Genomic DNA, 17,479 nt, shown 5'->3' with positions numbered 1-17,479 from the left:
CTATACCTCTGATATTACAGTGGTACAACTTGACAATATGTGATAGGATGCAAGATTTTGAGGGGGGTCTTGAACTGGGGCCTCCAGTAGCCAGCCTTTGGTACCTTATGTCCTCTATCACTAGTGTGCTGGGCCAAATCAATATGTTGATTCTAAAATCTATCCTTTATTTTAATACTGAAGTACTTGGCCCCCTATTATTTTCAATTGGGGTGGCTAAGCAGTATTTGATCAATTTGGCACTTAATTCTTACTACTTCGAACATTTTCCAGCCAGTTTCCTTGGTTCCCTCCTTGGCCTTTTTGTCTTATACTTGGTTTAGGGTAAATTCCCATAGCATTTAGGCATATTTCCTGTCACTACAGGATGCATCAGATCACAATAAATCTGAAATACGGAAGAATTAGCTGGAAGCAATAAAATTATATCCAGCACCTAAAAGAAAATGCTCGGATACACTAAGAACAGTCACTATTTTGTTTCATAACTTAGTTGACCCTGTAATTTACTGTCTTATTTCTATGAAGTTTGGAGCAAAGGCAGTTGGATTATGCAAAGGACATGGATAGGGGACCTGAATTGTTTTTAAACTTTTCAATTAATTTAGTCAGTTACTAACCTTTTTCATTGTGTGGATTTCTTTTTTCTAAAAAACAAAGAAAAAAGAGAGAAAGATACGATGAAGATAAAAAAGCATCAGGTTTTCCTTCATACATTCACTTTGGAAGTGTAGCTAACTTTATATAAATGTGGAAAAAATTATCTTATACACATGTTAAAAGTGTTTCAGTATGTGAGAAGTTAAGCTCATGATTTTTTAAACCTTTTGAATTACATTAAAGTTCAATTTTAAAGGTCAACATTTTTCTTATTGAAGTGGTCTGGCTAAAATCCCACGGTGCTACATTAATGCATTCAAGTCTCAGAGGCAGAACGCCTGTTATCGTACTAACAGTAATCTGATAATGGAAGACAACAACCGGCATCCAGGAAGCTAATCATATTTGTAGTTCACTTTATGCTTAATTGTCCATAACTCCCTGACAGTGTGCTAAGTGACCACATCCTTATGGTCACTGAAATTCAGTGGCAAATGCCTGCTGTTTCCTTTGCCTAGCAAGGGCTAATCACATTGCACTAACATTGGTTTACTGTAGCGCAACATCATTAGCACTAGCACTGTGACATCACTGGATACTACCCTTAATTCAAATTGCTAGCCAACTCCATCCTTCAGAAGCAATCTAGAAACCTACAAGGGCGGCTGTCTAAGTCCAGTTCTGCTACAAAGAACACTCAAGCATCTAAAAAGATGCAGAAATTTCTTGTACCATAAGCTTCTGCAGGCTAGATCACAATTATATCTGATGAAGTGGGCTTTTGTTCAAAGCCTTATGCCAAGATAAATGGTTAAAACTAGTGCCTTAATACCTCATGATTTCTGCTACCGAATATCCAATATTGGAGATGGGAGTTGTATAGTTGTGGGGCAGCCACTGAGAACTGACTCTTTGCATACTCCCAAGCTACTGATTCTGTGTAATAGTTGTTTGAAACAGCCATTCCCACATGCAGCACAATCTAAATACTCTGAGCTCTTCTAGTTATTTGTTCCAAACTATTTTGACCAAAACAATAACACAAATATTTAATCTCTCATTGTTCTTTGATATTCATTCTTCTTTTATAAATAGTTTAAACTGTATTAATTACATTTAAAATAGCTTAAAATTCTAAAAAGGAACCCTAGACTACCAAATTCAACAGTAAACATAGCCACAAGAGTTTTCATACTATCACAGTGGTATCTTGCTAATTCTGGGATTGGGGTAGGGACTGTAACATCTGAATTGCTCCACATTGACTTAGGCAGAAGAGCACTTACAGCCCTGAAACTGATATAGGCATAACAAAGGTGTGTGTGTGTTTTAATTGCTACTTTCTTCTATTGCATACTTTCTCCTATTTGCATATTTAATAGGGCTTTACAGTCCTCATCTCCTGTTATCCTCACAACTGCTATTTAAGTTGGGCCATACTTTCGCTCATTTTAAATTATCAGAAACAGAGGACAGGAATATTCAACTTGCCCAAAGTCACCCAGACTGTAAATATATTATACTGCATAATGCTGTTTACCAAATTCTTTAGCAGTTTGTCTATTAATTATAATGCTGTAGGGCTGCAACAGATTTGAACTAAGAATCTCTGCTATGAGTTAGAGGTCATCTTGTGCAACCAAGATTGTAGGGTTTAGATCAGGGGTGAGGAAGTTGCAGCCCAAATCTAACCCACAGGAGCTCCCACCTGGTTTGTGGAGATTTCCCAGGCCTCAACACTCAGATGCCTCACTTCCTCCCAGAGGCCCCTCTCCAGTGCTAATGATGGGAGAGGAAATCCAGTCTAATCTCCAATCACTGACCAGAGATAAGACCAGGGATTCCCAGTGCTAGAGAAAGGTTGTTCCTTTTTTCTATCACTGGGAGAGTAATCCCCACTGTTCTCTCTTATCAGAGAGAATATCTTTTATCTCTTATATCTCTTATATTATCTCTTATCAGAGAGAATATCTTTTATCTCTTATATTATCTCTTATCAGAGAGAATATCTGTTCTCTCTTATCAGAGAGAATATAAGAGAATATCTCTTATCTTACTGGTGCTTATCAGAGAGAACAGCAGGGATTCCCATGTGTACTAGTTGGCTGGTGGTTGGAGGAGCCGCTCCTTCAAGTGCCAGCCAAGTCTCTTTCTCCAGGAAGAGAGAGGCATGGAACTCCGTCCTCCTCTATGCATGCAGAAAGGAAAAATGGGTGTGGAAGAGGGCCTTGATGACATCGGGGGAGGGGTTTTAGGGGCAGGACCCAGAAATGTTCCCCCCTGTTTTAGACCTATGAGAACATAGTTCAAAACCATGCCCAGTTGCAGGCTTGCACAAGTCTAGGTAAATCCCTATCATTCTGTCTTTGTTTCCCATCTATAAAATGGGAATAATAGTGACTGCTGCTGAGAGGACAAAATAAAACAAGGTAAAAGCACTTTACATATGCAACAGTAATAACGTATAACAAAATTTGCAGGGGTGGTGGTTACAGATTTATTTGCCACCATCATAAGTGAATATAGTTAAATATTCCATCACTGGAAAGTTATGGCTAGGGCAGGAATACTTTCCCATCCACAAAAGAAGCTACAAACACAAACCTTAGTGCTAAATTAACATAATTAAATTGATTTCAAAATCCTAAAAATGGTAATCTGAACTCTTAATGCAAGTCAGTCTGACAAGACTTGCCTAGTTCAAGGGCATTCCAGAGTTCTGTAAATTTCACTGAGTGAAGGCTTGATTGATGCCTGTATGCAAGAGGCTCTTGCTTTTATACACACTGGAGATTGTTTCAACAAACTTGAGCAAATAAATGAAGCACTGGAGTGAGGAGAATCTGATTTCATACACACACACACACACTAAGAAACAGACACCCACGCATAAACTCCAAGGAGGTTGTTGCTAACTGATTTAGATCTACTTTTTTTAAAGGCAGAGAAAATAACCCTCAAAACCAAACTTTGACACTGCACTTACCAGCAAAGCATTTGGAACAGAGATTCATAGTCTTGCTGGACCTGGGGCAAGGGGGGAAAAAAAAGGAGAGCTTAAAAACCCTTTGCAATTATTAATACAGAAGTTTAAGGACTTGAACAAGCTGACATGGAAAAAGAAGACAACAATAGCAAAACTCTGGCCAGCTATTTTTATCTATAATATGTAAGCTAAGAAAATACTGGTTCAGCCACTTCAGACCAACCAAACTTCCCTACTCCACAGAAAGAGCAATAGTGCCGTCAGGGCAGAACTGTGGGGCAGATGTCCAGGGCCCCTCTCAGCATAATGGAGGGCCCCCAGCCACAGCAGAACTGGTTTATCACATTTTGAAGTGAGTGAAGTAATACATAACGTCTAAAACTGCCTTACTGCACCACTGAGCACAAGCACACTTTTTTTGGAAAGCACCAGTAGACCCTTGATTGCTAATGCACATTCAACATATGTAGTAGTGACCGGTGGGTGGGTGGGGATTGTCATGTTGTGTTTTTACCCATTAAGAAGCCATAAGAACTGGCTGAGAATGATTAAGAGAAGCTTGCATTTTCCTTTTTTTAAGAATAAAGACAAGTGGCTGCTGAAGTCAGTAGCAAAGAAGGCATTCACTACTGGTGAAAAATAAAGTATCCAAATCAGTTTCAGTAATCAGTCTGACATCTCCATGTCTAGCACTACAAACATCTTAGCACATGGAGTACGGCATTCATAGTAGAAACCTAGCTGGGCTCAAAAAGTCCTGTAATACAAAACAAAAACAATTACAGGAATGCATCTACTCTCCAAGCTATATACTACTTCAGCCTTCCCAAACCTGGTGCCTGCCATTTATTTTGGACTTCAGCTTCCATCAGCTCTAGCCAGCATCACCAATGGTCAGGAGTGTTGGGAGTTGTGGTCCGAAACTTCAGGGAGGTACATGGTTAGGGAAGGCTTTACTGCTTGGTCACACTCATATACCACTACCTCAAACCCACAGAAATAGGACACTCATGCTGTCTTACAATTCATAGGTTCTGTTTTTAACCATTACACTAAATGCCTCTCACTTTGCTCTTTTTTAGCAGCAGCACCACCACAACCAGCCATCTTTCACCTTTAAAGCTGAAGTTAATTTAGGACTGAAAAATGTGTGATGCCTCCTAAAATCTCAAAAGTCTAAGATGCCTGATTCTTCTAGTGGAAAGGAAGGCTTTGGCCTCCTGAACCACATCATGTTGTCTTCCCATCCCACTGCTAGCAGAACTAAACGATGAAAACCAGCAAGAATGCAAATTCTCTTAATTGGAGCTTATTCCAATTGCAGATTTTGGCTTTTCTTTGCAGAGAGCTTGCGTTTTCCCCTCCTGAATTGTGGTATGTTCTCCGCTTGAATAAGATTAAGGTTACTGTAATTTAGAGACAGACTGGATCTACCAGAAACAGTAAGAAGTGAGGCAAAGAGCTTAAATATCTATCTATCTATCTATCTATCCATCCATCCATCCATCCATCCATCCATCCATCCATCCAAATACCAGGAGGAATATAGTCACACTTCTATTTGAAGAGGGAAATAAAGAGTAGGCTTTCCTAGTTTTGTGTGTATCCCACTAAAAAGTATATAAACTCCAAGTCTAATCTCTGTGCCAACAACTCACACCAATTATCTACCTTCAAAAACACTGCAATTAAAGCAGCAGGCTAAGTCAACATTGTTACTATGCTGCTCTTATGTGCCTTTTGCTTAGATGTTACTGTTTGAAGTAACTCAAATACACTGGTGCTTCCCTGAGAAGCCATTAAAATCCAGGACCAGCAAAGAAAGAAAATGCAGAGTTCAAACAGTTCATATTTATGCCAGGGATGCTTTCAACAGTGTGTAGGCACTGAGGTAGGATTTATTTATTTTATTTATTAAATTTATTAATCGCCCATCTGACTGGTCACCCAGCCACTCTGGGCGATGTACAACCCACCATAAAACAATTTAAAACAATAAAATTTTACCATAATTTTTTTTTTTTAAATACCCTAACCCACCCCAAATGCCTGCCTGAACAACCACGTTTTTAATGCACGACGGAAGCTCATTAAAGAGGGGGCATGACGGAGTTCCCTAGGGAGGGAGTTCCACAGAGTGGGGGCCACCACAGAGAAGGCCCTCTCCCTCGTCCCCACCAGTCTAGCTGTCCTGGCTGATGGGACAGAGAGAAGGCCATCCGGGGCTGATCTTGTTAAGCGGCCTGTCTGGTGTTGCTGGAGGCGCTCCTTAAGATAGGCTGGGCCGGAACCATATAGGGTTTTAAAGGTCAAAACCAACACCTTGAATTTGGCCCGGAAAACAACTGGTAACCAGTGCAACTCCTTCAGCACTGGAGTGATGTGATCTCGCCGGCGGCTGCCTTTAATCAGGCGAGCCGCCGCGTTCTGTACCAGCTGCAGTTTCCGAACCGTCTTCAAGGGTAACCCCATGTAGAGCGCATTACAGTAGTCTAAACGAGAGGAGGCCAGGGCATGTAGCTTCAATTCCAAGCTTTCATAGTATTTTTTCAAATGTACATGAAAGGGAGGGGAACATGCAACAAAGCTGAGGCAGTAAAAAGTATACTACCACAGAACTATGAACTCTGAAAAAAGCATGTTTATTATTTAAGGAAAAGAACACTTTAAGCGCTGTTTATGAAGCTGCAAATGCCAATGGTCACAGAGCTACAAGATACAAAAAACAAAAACAGTAAGAAAACAATAAATGGAAAACACCATGAAGTAAATGAACAAGTTCATCTTCAAGCGATAGCAAAGAATACACCTAGGGTAACATATAAGATATGCTCATTTCAGAAATATTTGCTTTTCAAGCAGAAATAAAGCAGCTTTATCTGTAAGCTATCAGCTTTATGTAAATGGATGTACACCACTTACTATTTCACAAGGCATTTCAAAAGAGGGGACATTACAATTTTGCTGCAGCTGAGTTGAACTTGACCCACAACATGCATATACTGAGTACTGCGTGACTGGGTTTGGATGATTGCGGAGGGGGAAGAACCCATCATGGCTTCTCCCGCCGACACCGCCATCTGCATTATTTCCCACGCAGTGCGACGGGTGGATTGCACCCACCCTACAACCTGTGGTGAGCAGTAGAGGCTGTAGGGTGGGTATGAAGACACCCCTGCTGTGCGCCACGTTTGGATGACACGTCAACCCACGCTGCAGTGCAGATAATATGGCCATCACACATGTGGGGGGAGAAGCCACAATAGCTTCTTTCCCCGCCACGATCATCGGAACACTGCCAATGACATTTTCATGAAGGAAAATAGTATTTACACACTGTACCTTGCTGGACCAATCAAGTGGAGACTAATGCGACATCCTTCAGATGTCTGTTTTAACTTCATTATACTGTTAGCAATATAACTGAGATGTGCCATTTTACCAATTAACCTTGGATCATCTTAAGAAACAGATTCAACATTCACTACATTAGTACGTACTAGGATGACAAAGAATAGTCTTGCTTGGATTTCTGATACTCCTCAATACCTCAGTTTACCAGCTTACACTTATTCTTGTCCTCAAAACAGCAGATGAAATGCCGTACTTTTGTATAGATTGTACCACTTGACTGCAGGTGTGGATACATAATTGAATGTTCCTCCATACAATGAAGCCTTGCACAGGTTTTAAAAAGATGTCAGGGCATAAAGTTCTTGCCTAGTCTTTGCCCTGACATGAAGTCTGAACCTCCAGGCACAGGTTTGTCACCTCATTGGCTATTTGAGAAAACTAGGCCTCAAAAAAACAGTTATTGAAACATCTGTGCTCCTTAAAGCTTGGCAGATGAGTATTGACCTTTTATTGAAAGGGTTTAATGAACCAAGACCTTCAAGTGGCACTCAGATGTCTAGTATTCCTTCCCCACTAAAGAAATGGTTCAAAGATTGACTGCACTTTGAATTGCATTATATTTTCTTGCATTATATATCAACACAAGAGATTCCACACGCTAGATGGTTAACATCTTGATTCTTCCGCAGGCGATTACTTTCCTTTAATCATCACTCTCACAAAATGGCTGCCATGGGGGAATTACCCATTCACAAAATGGCTGCCATGACGTGTTTTGCTACCCACAAAACAATATCCCAGAAGGCAAGCTGATGAGGCAATTTACTTTTCCTTTGGCCTAAGAAACTAAGTACAAGGCATACATAGGGTCTGAATTCACACACACAGAGCCACTCCACACAGCCTTCCCCTGAAACACAGACAAACCTGATACAAAACATGTACCACATCAGCACCCCCCCACAAACCCAAACACACCAGACACACAGCATGTGCAAAACACACCAGACAGACACACAGCATGGGCAAAACACCTCCCGTCACTCCTTGCCAGGCCTGTCTAGCCCTGTCCTCACTACATTCCCTACCAAACCCCAAACCCCAGCGTACCCTTTTCTTTTTTTCTAGATAGCTGGGCACAGTTCAAAATGGGCTATAGCCACTCACCATTTTTTATTTTTTAAGGATGTCTCAGACCCATAGGCATTAATGGAAATAAAGATGGCACTGCAGCCAGCACTTTGCTCTATAGCATTCCTGCCTCCCAGTTAGATTTCTAAAAATTTATTAAAAATAAAAAAAATTAAGAGGGGCAGGGAGCCTGGCAAGTGCCAAGGGAGGAGTCCAAGGACACATCGGTGCCCACATGCACCACATTGGGGGCCCGAGAATTAAGCACAGAGGCAGTTCATTAGTTCAATCATTCTACTTTGCCCACACACCCACTCATCTTATGTACTCCTATTTTTAGGGTAAGTATCTAAAGTTCTGCAATTTGCTCAGATCTCAAATTATGAATATTTACTCTATAATGCCACATGAAAATTTCCTTTTCTTCTTCTAAAAATAAACTGCACTGTGCTACCAGTCCCTGCTTCTGGAAAGTTCTGGGAACTTAGTTGTCTCTAATAAACAAAGACATAAGCAAAGGCGCTTGTGAACAAACGTTTTGGGCTGTTAGCTCCTTTGCACTGCAGGGGGCAGGGGGAAGGCATAAGAGTTGTGCAAATAGGAGGAGGAGAACTAGAAAGTAGCAACACTGCTAAGACTACAGCCTCTTAAACAGTACAAATGCTCTGTTCAGCTTAAGTTTTAATTGATAGATTTAGCCAATTAGTACATATAATTATTTAGAAAATATATGAAGTATCAACTTGATTTGTCAAGCCTTTTTTGTTGACTTTAATTGCTAATTTAGAATCAACCTGCCCTGGTTTTAAGCTGATAACCTGAACTGAAAAAACATTAGGCAGCCTTGTTGGAGAGCATCAGGAGTATGTACCTGATACTATACTGTTCCCACATGCTGGCATTAACCCAGCTAAAGTTAAGTACTACCAAGTCCCATGGAAACCAGTGAAACAAGTTAGTTGCAACTAACTTTAGCTGGATTATGGCCACTATGTGCACAATACGTTTCCCACTTTTCTACCAAATGATCGTTTTGACTGAGTCCTCGAGGGATATTCTTGAGTTCCATTTTCCTCTGCAAACCTCTCCGTGACACACAGATTCTGGGAAGGGATGAAATAGGCCATACCCTACTTATGTTTACATGTTTGGACAGGTGTGCCAGTACAACTTTTTGTACATTTTGTTTGTTATTAACCTGCAAGACAGCACCATAGTCCTATTCTGGCATTCCTAATCCATTCAGACTAAGCACATGAGGAGGGGTAGCGTGCTAGTCCCACCCCCCTCCATCATTGTTTTTGTCACCCTGTACTCATGGAACGAAACTTTCTGAAGAGGAAAGTTCTTTTGTGGAAGAATTTGTGGAAGCTCTCCACTTGATTTTGAATGCTAGTTTTATATATTTGATCTGAATGTGGCTGCATACTAGTGTGCACTATCTGGAAGCATAGCCTATTCCTATTTCTTCCTTTTTCTAGAACTCCAAACTAAAGAACATATATAGGTCATCACTTCCTTTATGGAGTTAAAAAGGCAGATATTTTATGAAGCTCGACAGCTTTCTTCGTCCTTTCTGTGGACTGAAAATGGTACCCACGCACACACTGATGCTGAATGTGACAAAAATCAGTTCGCATCAAAAGTGTCCAATTTACATGACATTACATAACCTTATACGGGAAGCCTCTCAACTCACCTCTGCAATACCATGTCAATTTAGAATAGCACCCCCCCCCCCCCGGACTTCAGATAGGAATACAACTGCAAGCCTAAATTATCCCCCCCCCCCCCCGATAAAGGAAGCTTTTTCTTTAGCAACAAGAAGCAGTGCTGGTAGTTTTACATGAATTAGGAAGTATCTGACAACTGGCATAGAATCCTCACACTCAGCTTTCATTAAGATCCTGGAATGAACTATACCTCATTAACTCAGTATTCTTATAGTCCTGTTGACCTGAGGTGAACAAAGAATTCAACAGGTTGTGGCAGTTAAGGGGTATAGTTGTATGTTAAGTGATAAAATTAACTAATTCCAATTTGAGTTCTGATGATCAGTTGTGCTTGCGGTGTTTGGATTAAGAGTGGGTGCACAGTACAGTGGATACAAATTAACGTTTGTTTTTTTTAAAAAACAACATAAATAAAATACTAAATTTCTCTCTCATTTAAAAAACAGCATAGTTGTAATTAAATCTCATCATAAACATGCTAAACCTACACTTACATTCTCATAAAAATGAATTAATGGCTCTGTCACTGAATTCCCTATAGAGATATAAAATTTCTGGAAATTCTGAAGATGTGTTTTCCTGAATTTATTGGGAAAAAAATGAAATGGGGTGGGGGAATGAACAATATACAATACTTTTTGTGTGTGCGCCCTTTACAATCTAAAGTCACTTGGTTACTTTAGGAACAATACATGTATTATGTATAACATGATTTGCTCATGAAATTATCATCATTAACATTAAAAACATTTAAAAGTAATCTCAGGAAATGTGCAATTATTGTCTGAATAAAATATATTGTTAAATTTAATATATGAAACATGATAATTTCATGAGCAAATAAATGTATAATTTTATGTCTGACAATGGGGAAACTCAGCAAGTAGTACCTGAAACATCCTAGAAGCAGGAGGAGGAGAAAGAACTGGAGGCAGAAGGCTGGTGCATAGCATCTGTACCTGATCGTGAGGAATTGTTTTGGGTAGAGTTCAGGAAAATCTGGTCTCGAGGAAAAGCTATTGAGAGTTTATTTAGCTGGGGAAGACACTCTTACTTATTAGCATATTTAATTTAAGAACCTTTAAGCAATCTCAACATATTATCTGAAGAGTGACATTTCATTCCCTTTTGTAAATAATTCCCCTTAATAAATATCTTAATTGTTGTTCATTTTGAAAGATTGTTTCCGGTGGTGTTGTCAATCCCATGCCTAGGCCCCTGAAACCAAACTATTCATTTAGGTGCAGAGGGTTTATGTTGGTGGCAGCAATTAAAGGTTTTATAGCTGATACAGCATTCCTAGTGGTGAGGTCTAACTGGGACATGGATTAATAAAACCCTGGATTAATAAAAATAGTAGTGAGTTCTTTTGTAAAAAGAAAGAAACAAAGGTGGGACAACCCACATGATGTTCCGTTACATATGTTGGCAGTGGCAGGATAACCTACAATGTTTTTCTCACATGTGGAATTTAGAACTACATTCACTGACCGCTACAGCATCCAACCAGAACAAGCTCAGAAATACAGGGTTCTATACAACAAAACTCTGGGAAATGGCTCTGTCCAGCCTAACTACCAACTCTTGCTTCTTGAAAGTTCTGGGCTTTCACAGTTTCTGCTTCTCTGACTAAAGCAGCATGTGCAAAAGACACCGGCTGGATAGCTGTTCTGTGTGGTGGTGGACTGGACCAAGCAAGGCGAAGGAGTTAGTTAAAAAAGACAGACAATATAGCAGTAGGATAAAACCGATGATTTTTAAAAAACCATTTTGATTAAAATATGTAAACACAAAGTTTCTCGTAAATAATAATTAGTCTAATATTACATAATCTGGATATTAGCATTGTAGCAATACAGTAAACTGAATCAAAACCTCTACCATATACAATTAAAGGAAGCTTTTCTATGGAAATGAAGAACCAATTTGATCACTTGTCAAATATGAATGGTTAACATGGTTTAGTAGTCAGATTTGCACCATTGTTCAGGAAATATATGAAAAAGTTCAGAAACTTGATTTAAATCAGTGACTGAATTCAACCTTTTTTCTTCTTCCTGAAAAAAAGTGAAATTGCAATAATTTAAATCAATCTACCCTGGAACACAGCTTATCACCAGTGTTTATGATACTCAAGTAAAAAATAGAGGGCTCAAACACTCCATCAGGCATTTCTAATATTTAAGTAACAGTCTTCTGCTATGAGAAAATTGTTTTGTAAAGTCAAATCACGAAGTTGAAAAGGCATGTAATGATCCAACCACAGCAGAATTAGCACATTTTGGTGCTAATTCAGTAGTGCTATGGCAATAAATTCAGATTCAACAACAGCAGGTAACTTTCAGCAAGGACACACAAGTCTCTAATGCCTCTTCTAAATCATACCTTCTAATGATTTCAAGGGGAACATATCTCCTATGTCATTAACTTAACTTTATTTCCACTTTCGAAAGTCTCCCAGATGCAAGGACCCAGCACAAAAAGTTGTCTAATACTCCAGTGAAAACAATGATGGAAAAAACTGAGTATTCATTTCCCAGTATTTCAGGCTTGTCCTTGAAAGGGGCAAATCATTGTACAGTTTGTTTTGAAGCTAAGTAAAGTTTTTATACTAAGTGATTAATGAGCTGACAAAGTGATTTAACTCAACTGTACTAACTGTTAAGATTAAAACAATTAAACAAGTGATGTGTGATGAAGAACATAAGGCACCTCATGTGGCTACACGCAGAGGAAGAAGAGTGTCATAAACATCCATTTAAGTGAGAATACAAGGAGGGAAGCAGAGCAATTGCTCTCCTTAGGAATGTAATACCTATGAGAAGAACACTGATAAAGCTGAAAACAAACTGGAGCAGCTTTCCTCAACCAGCTGCTCTCCAGATGTTTTAGACTTTAACTCCCATCAGCCCCAGCCAACATGGCCAATAGTCAGGAATGCTGGGAGTTGTAATCTAAAACATTTGGAGAGTACCAGGTTGGGGAAGGCTGAACTACAGACACAACAGTGTAGCAGACAGCCCCAAAGAGAAATAGGCATGCCAGGAAGTGGAAATGCAGTCAAGAAATGGATATAGCTAATTGGGGGTGGGGGAGCTGGGAGATACAGGTATCGTTTACTTTTGAGAATTCATGTTCTATTAGAGGCAATCTTTTACAAATATTACCTTTTACTAAAAGTAAGACTGGTACGTAAGGAACTATCCAAGCAATTGTTAGTTTAATTAAATTAGAAGTTTACCAGATATCAGTGCAAAGCTGAAGCAGATTTAACTAGCAGATCTACAGTATCTACATACCACAGGAGTAGGGAAACTTTTTAGCCCAAGGGCTGGATTCCATTTTGGAGAAGCTCTTGGGAGTCACATTCCAGCAGTAAGCGGGGCCAGAGGCAAAAGTGGGTGGGGTTGAAAAATCCACATCCCTAAATTTTATTGTTACCAATGTAGGATAGAAAGTATTCTTATTTATTTATTGAATGTCTTTGTTGCCTTTCTCTTTTAAAAAAATCCAAGGCAAATTACAACAAAATTATTAAAACATAAAAATATAAAATAGCTCAGGATTGTGTTCCCACAGTGGCCAGCTAGATATCTATGGGAAGCCGACAAGCAGGACGTAAGTGCAATAGCACCCTCCCGCATAATACTATGTAAAAAAATCTGCAGTGTTAGGTCATAGTTCCTATATACTGTAGACATCTACAACTCAGATCTTCTTACTACTTTTAGATTCCTCTGCATCCTGAGCATGTGAAAAAAACTAGTCTATGTATTTATATGCATATTCATTCACATAATACATACATTCAACACAGACTAGCATATATGCATACAGACAATCAGAGAAGATACATATACACAATCAACAAACATGCTAACGTAAAAGACTAGAGAAACTTCTTTCAATCCATGCAAACCTTCAGTTCTGTGAATATACACAGACACGACACGTGTACAGTTGTATACATGTAGAGCCTTTTCTCACTTTACACTGGATGTCTAGAAGGGCATGGGAGGAGGAACAAACAGATACAATCCCAGCCTGCACATATTTAATTTATGAGCAGCTGGAAGGTGAGAAGGGTTTAAACATGGTTTAAATGTTATATTTAGAGCTTTAATTGAAAATTATTTTTATTGGAATCCTGGTAAATATTTTAGATAACACAAATAGCATGATCTTCCCTTGAATGAAGGCACAGAAAAACTATAGTTCTAATTTTAGCATTCTCTGAGAATTGTGCATTAAATAAATATTCGCTCAGTGTAGTTTTCTTGGGGGATACTGAATTACAATTCTGAAACTCTCCAGTTTTGACTGCAACTGTAGTCATTCACTATGTTACTGCTTTTATGAAACAGTGCATTTTTAGAAATGAATGTTCTTCTGCAGAATATTTTCCACCATACATCACAGCTGGATGGAACTTTAAAAGGAATGGCAGCTAACTGCAATTGCAAAAGAGAACACTGGTGTTGCTCTCCGGCCTAAAAATCTCAGAACGCTGACCAACAGTTACTCAAGTGAAAGGTCCAAGAGAAGTGTAATTAAAAAAATGAAGAGTATAACAAGAGTGCACAAGGAATCTACTCCGTATATATTCATAACTATTGTTTATTATACTCTGGGACAATTATACATATACTAGAAATACAAACACGGCTTAGAGGTAAATGACATTTCAACATGGACATTATAAAGCAACTTTCAATGTTGTATAAGTCTGCTGAAGAATTTGTTTGAAACAAACATTGATATACCACAGAACCAGGATTGTAGCTCAAGCACAATTTGCATCAACATATACTTTCATCACTTCCTTGCTGCTGTTCATCTATACTGTCTGCAAAGTGGCAAAACTTCACTTTATATAAGGAAAAATATAGGGAGAAGGATAAATTAGTTTTCATTAATTGGTCCCTCAATTACATCTCACACTAATATGCTTGTACATGATTGTATTAACAGCCATTTAACCTTTCTGCTCACCTGATGGATTTACATAGAGTATTTAGCACAATCTTCTAAAGTGGTAAAAGACCCAAGTTGCTACTAGTTCTAGAGTTCCAAATTTCTGGAAGAACACAAAATGCTGTATACAGATTTTAGAGAAGCAAAAGGCTGCTCACAGAACAGGTATTTTTCCATCCCCTCCTCTCCATCCTTCACAAAGACCGATGGCCTGGGGATGCTTAGGAAAAGCCTGGGATGTGGCATGGAGGGCTGCTTGGATGAAAATAACTTGCATTAGACAAAACAGTATGAAAGTGTCAGCTGATGTGCCCTGTCTACCACCAAAATTGTCTGCTGCTTGTACCAGCTGCTCTCAGATTGGGAAAGGGTGGGTACAAAAGCAATATGCAAGTGGTTCACAGAAGATAGAAGTAAAGTTTAAACTGCTTTTTCTTTGCAGAACCATTCAAACTGCTACCATTTGCACCCCTGTAAACAAAATGCAATGGGTAAGTAACAGTTATGGTAAATATATACCCCAAAAGGAGCAAGGCTGGCCGGGGAATGCTGGGAGTTGTAGGCCTTTCCTCTGTCTAAACATGCATAGGATTGCACCCTAAGAAATGTAAAAAGAAAAGAAAGTAAATAAGGTAGCTCCAGGGTCCAAACACAGGGTCAGCTAGGCCAGTGAAGCTGAGGGGTCTTAATGCATGGATGAGATGGAGGAGTTCAGGTTAGATGTGTTAGGTACTGGGGAATGTTTTTGGCCAAACTGGGCCTACTCAAAAGGGAGGGACTCCAGTTGAACCAGAATGGAAACAGACTACTGGTACTTAACATCAAAAAGGTGGTAGTGCAGCTTTTAAATTGCTCCCTGGGGGAAACCTGACAGGAGCTATGGAGTGTCTGGTGTGGAAAGAATAATCCATACAGAATGAGGTAAAAATGTTTTTAATTGCTCGACTGGGGACAGGGTAGAAATAGGCCATGAACATACAGCAGAACAGAGGTGGGCAACTTGTGGTCTTCCAGATGTTTTGGCCTACAACTGCCATGATCCTTCACCACTGGCTATGCTGGCTAGGGCTGATGAGAGTTGTAGGCCAAAATATCTGGAGAGTTACAAATTGCCCACTTCTGCAGTAAAATATGATAGGTAGTTAAAATAGCCAAAAGGGCAATCATGGAAAATACACACAGAAACATTTGGAGAGGATCACATGGTATAGATATTTCTATGCTAATACCAGGCCCTCTCAAGCCAGGATAGGGGAGTTGGAGTGCATGAAGGGCGTAACAGAAACCGGGTAGAATGAGAACCAGTGGGATACAGTCATCTCTGGGTACAAATTACATCTCTGGGTAGAAATTACATCTCTGGGAAGTACATGGAAGGGTGTACTGGGTGAAGTTACTCTGTACATTAAAAAGGGTATAGTATCAAAAAAGTTAGAAACTTCAAAAGGGGCAGACTCCACCACTATATCATGGTAGGTGACAATATCAGGTCCCAAAATGGGACATGCTATCATTCCCCTGACCAAAATGCTTAGGGAGATCTTTTTCCCAATTGAAAAAATATACATTTTTAATGTGCATTTCCCCCCATAGGATAAATGCAGAATTGGGGGAGATTTGTACAAGCATGCATGCACAAATGCACATTTTTGAAAGTGCACACTTTCAAACATGAACACAGGTTGGGGAACTGTGAAGATTTCCTGAGAATTGCATTCCTACTCACGTTCACATTTGGGGTTGCGAATGGGACACGTTCGCATCACTTGCAAACAGAAACAAAATTATCGTAAATTGCTAATGACAAAGGAGTTAAAGGAATGCTAAAGGAAGATAAGGAGAATGTAGAAAAGTTGAATAAATTTATTGTGTGTCTTCACTGCAGAAGATACCCATGCCTGAACTGATATATTCAAAAGGGGAGTCTGAGGAGCTGAGGGACATAGTGGTGAGGTTTCAGGCTTTATTGTCAAACTGAAAATAAATAAACCACCCAAGAATTATTTTGTTCATTTGTTTATTCGTTCAGTCACTTCCGACTCTTCATGACTTCATGGACCAGCCCACGCCAGAGCTTCTGGTCAGCCGTCGCCACCCCCAGCTCCCCCAAGGTCAACTCCGTCACCTCCAGAATGTCATCCATCCATCTTGCCCTTGGTCGGCCCCTCTTCCTTTTGCCTTCCACTTTCCCTAGCATCAGCATCTTCTCCAAGGGATCCTGTCTTCTCATTATGTGGCCAAAGTACTTCAGTTTTGCCTTTAATATCATTCCCTCAAGGAAGCAGTCTGGCTTGATTTCCTGGAGTATGGACTGCTTTGATCTTCTTGCAGTCCAAGGCACTCTCAGAATTTTCCTCCAACACCACAGTTCAAAAGCATCTATCTTCCTTCGCTCAGCCTTCCTTATGGTCCAGCTCTTGCAGCCATAGGTTACTATGGGGAATACCATTGCTTTAACTATGCGGACCTTTGTTGTCAGTGTGCTGTCTCTGCTCTTCACTATTTTATCAAGATTTGTCATTGCTCTCCTCCCAAGAAGTAAACATCTTCTGATTTCCTGGCTGCAGTCAGCGTCTGCAGTAATCTTTGCGCCTAGAAAGACAAAGTCTGTCACTGCCTCCACGTTTTCTCCCTCTATTCGCCAGTTATCAATCAAGCTGGTTGCCATAATCTTGGTTTTTTGGAGGTTTAACTGCAACCC

General features: G+C 39.8%; 1 protein-coding gene across 2 annotated transcripts in view; it reads right to left on the bottom strand.

Annotated features, from left to right (window-relative positions):
* Positions 1–17,479, bottom strand: part of ZFAND3 (zinc finger AN1-type containing 3) — a 202,940-nt gene that overhangs the window by 144,668 nt on the left and 40,793 nt on the right. For both annotated transcript variants that reach the window (XM_084828515.1, XM_084828516.1), the window contains exons 2-3: positions 3,587–3,627; positions 621–647 (exon numbers count right to left, since the gene is read on the bottom strand). In XM_084828515.1, coding sequence (XP_084684641.1) covers positions 621–647; positions 3,587–3,627 — 68 coding nt within the window. The remainder of the gene's footprint in view (positions 1–620; positions 648–3,586; positions 3,628–17,479) is intronic.

This window comes from Heloderma suspectum, chromosome 1, assembly GCF_057233095.1.
Source record: "Heloderma suspectum isolate Gila_16-S chromosome 1, 16-S_ref, whole genome shotgun sequence".
In the NCBI taxonomy this organism is placed as follows: domain Eukaryota; kingdom Metazoa; phylum Chordata; class Lepidosauria; order Squamata; family Helodermatidae; genus Heloderma; species Heloderma suspectum.
The sequence above is the reverse complement of the archived record's forward strand: the minus strand, read 5'-3'. Positions and strand labels throughout refer to the sequence as shown.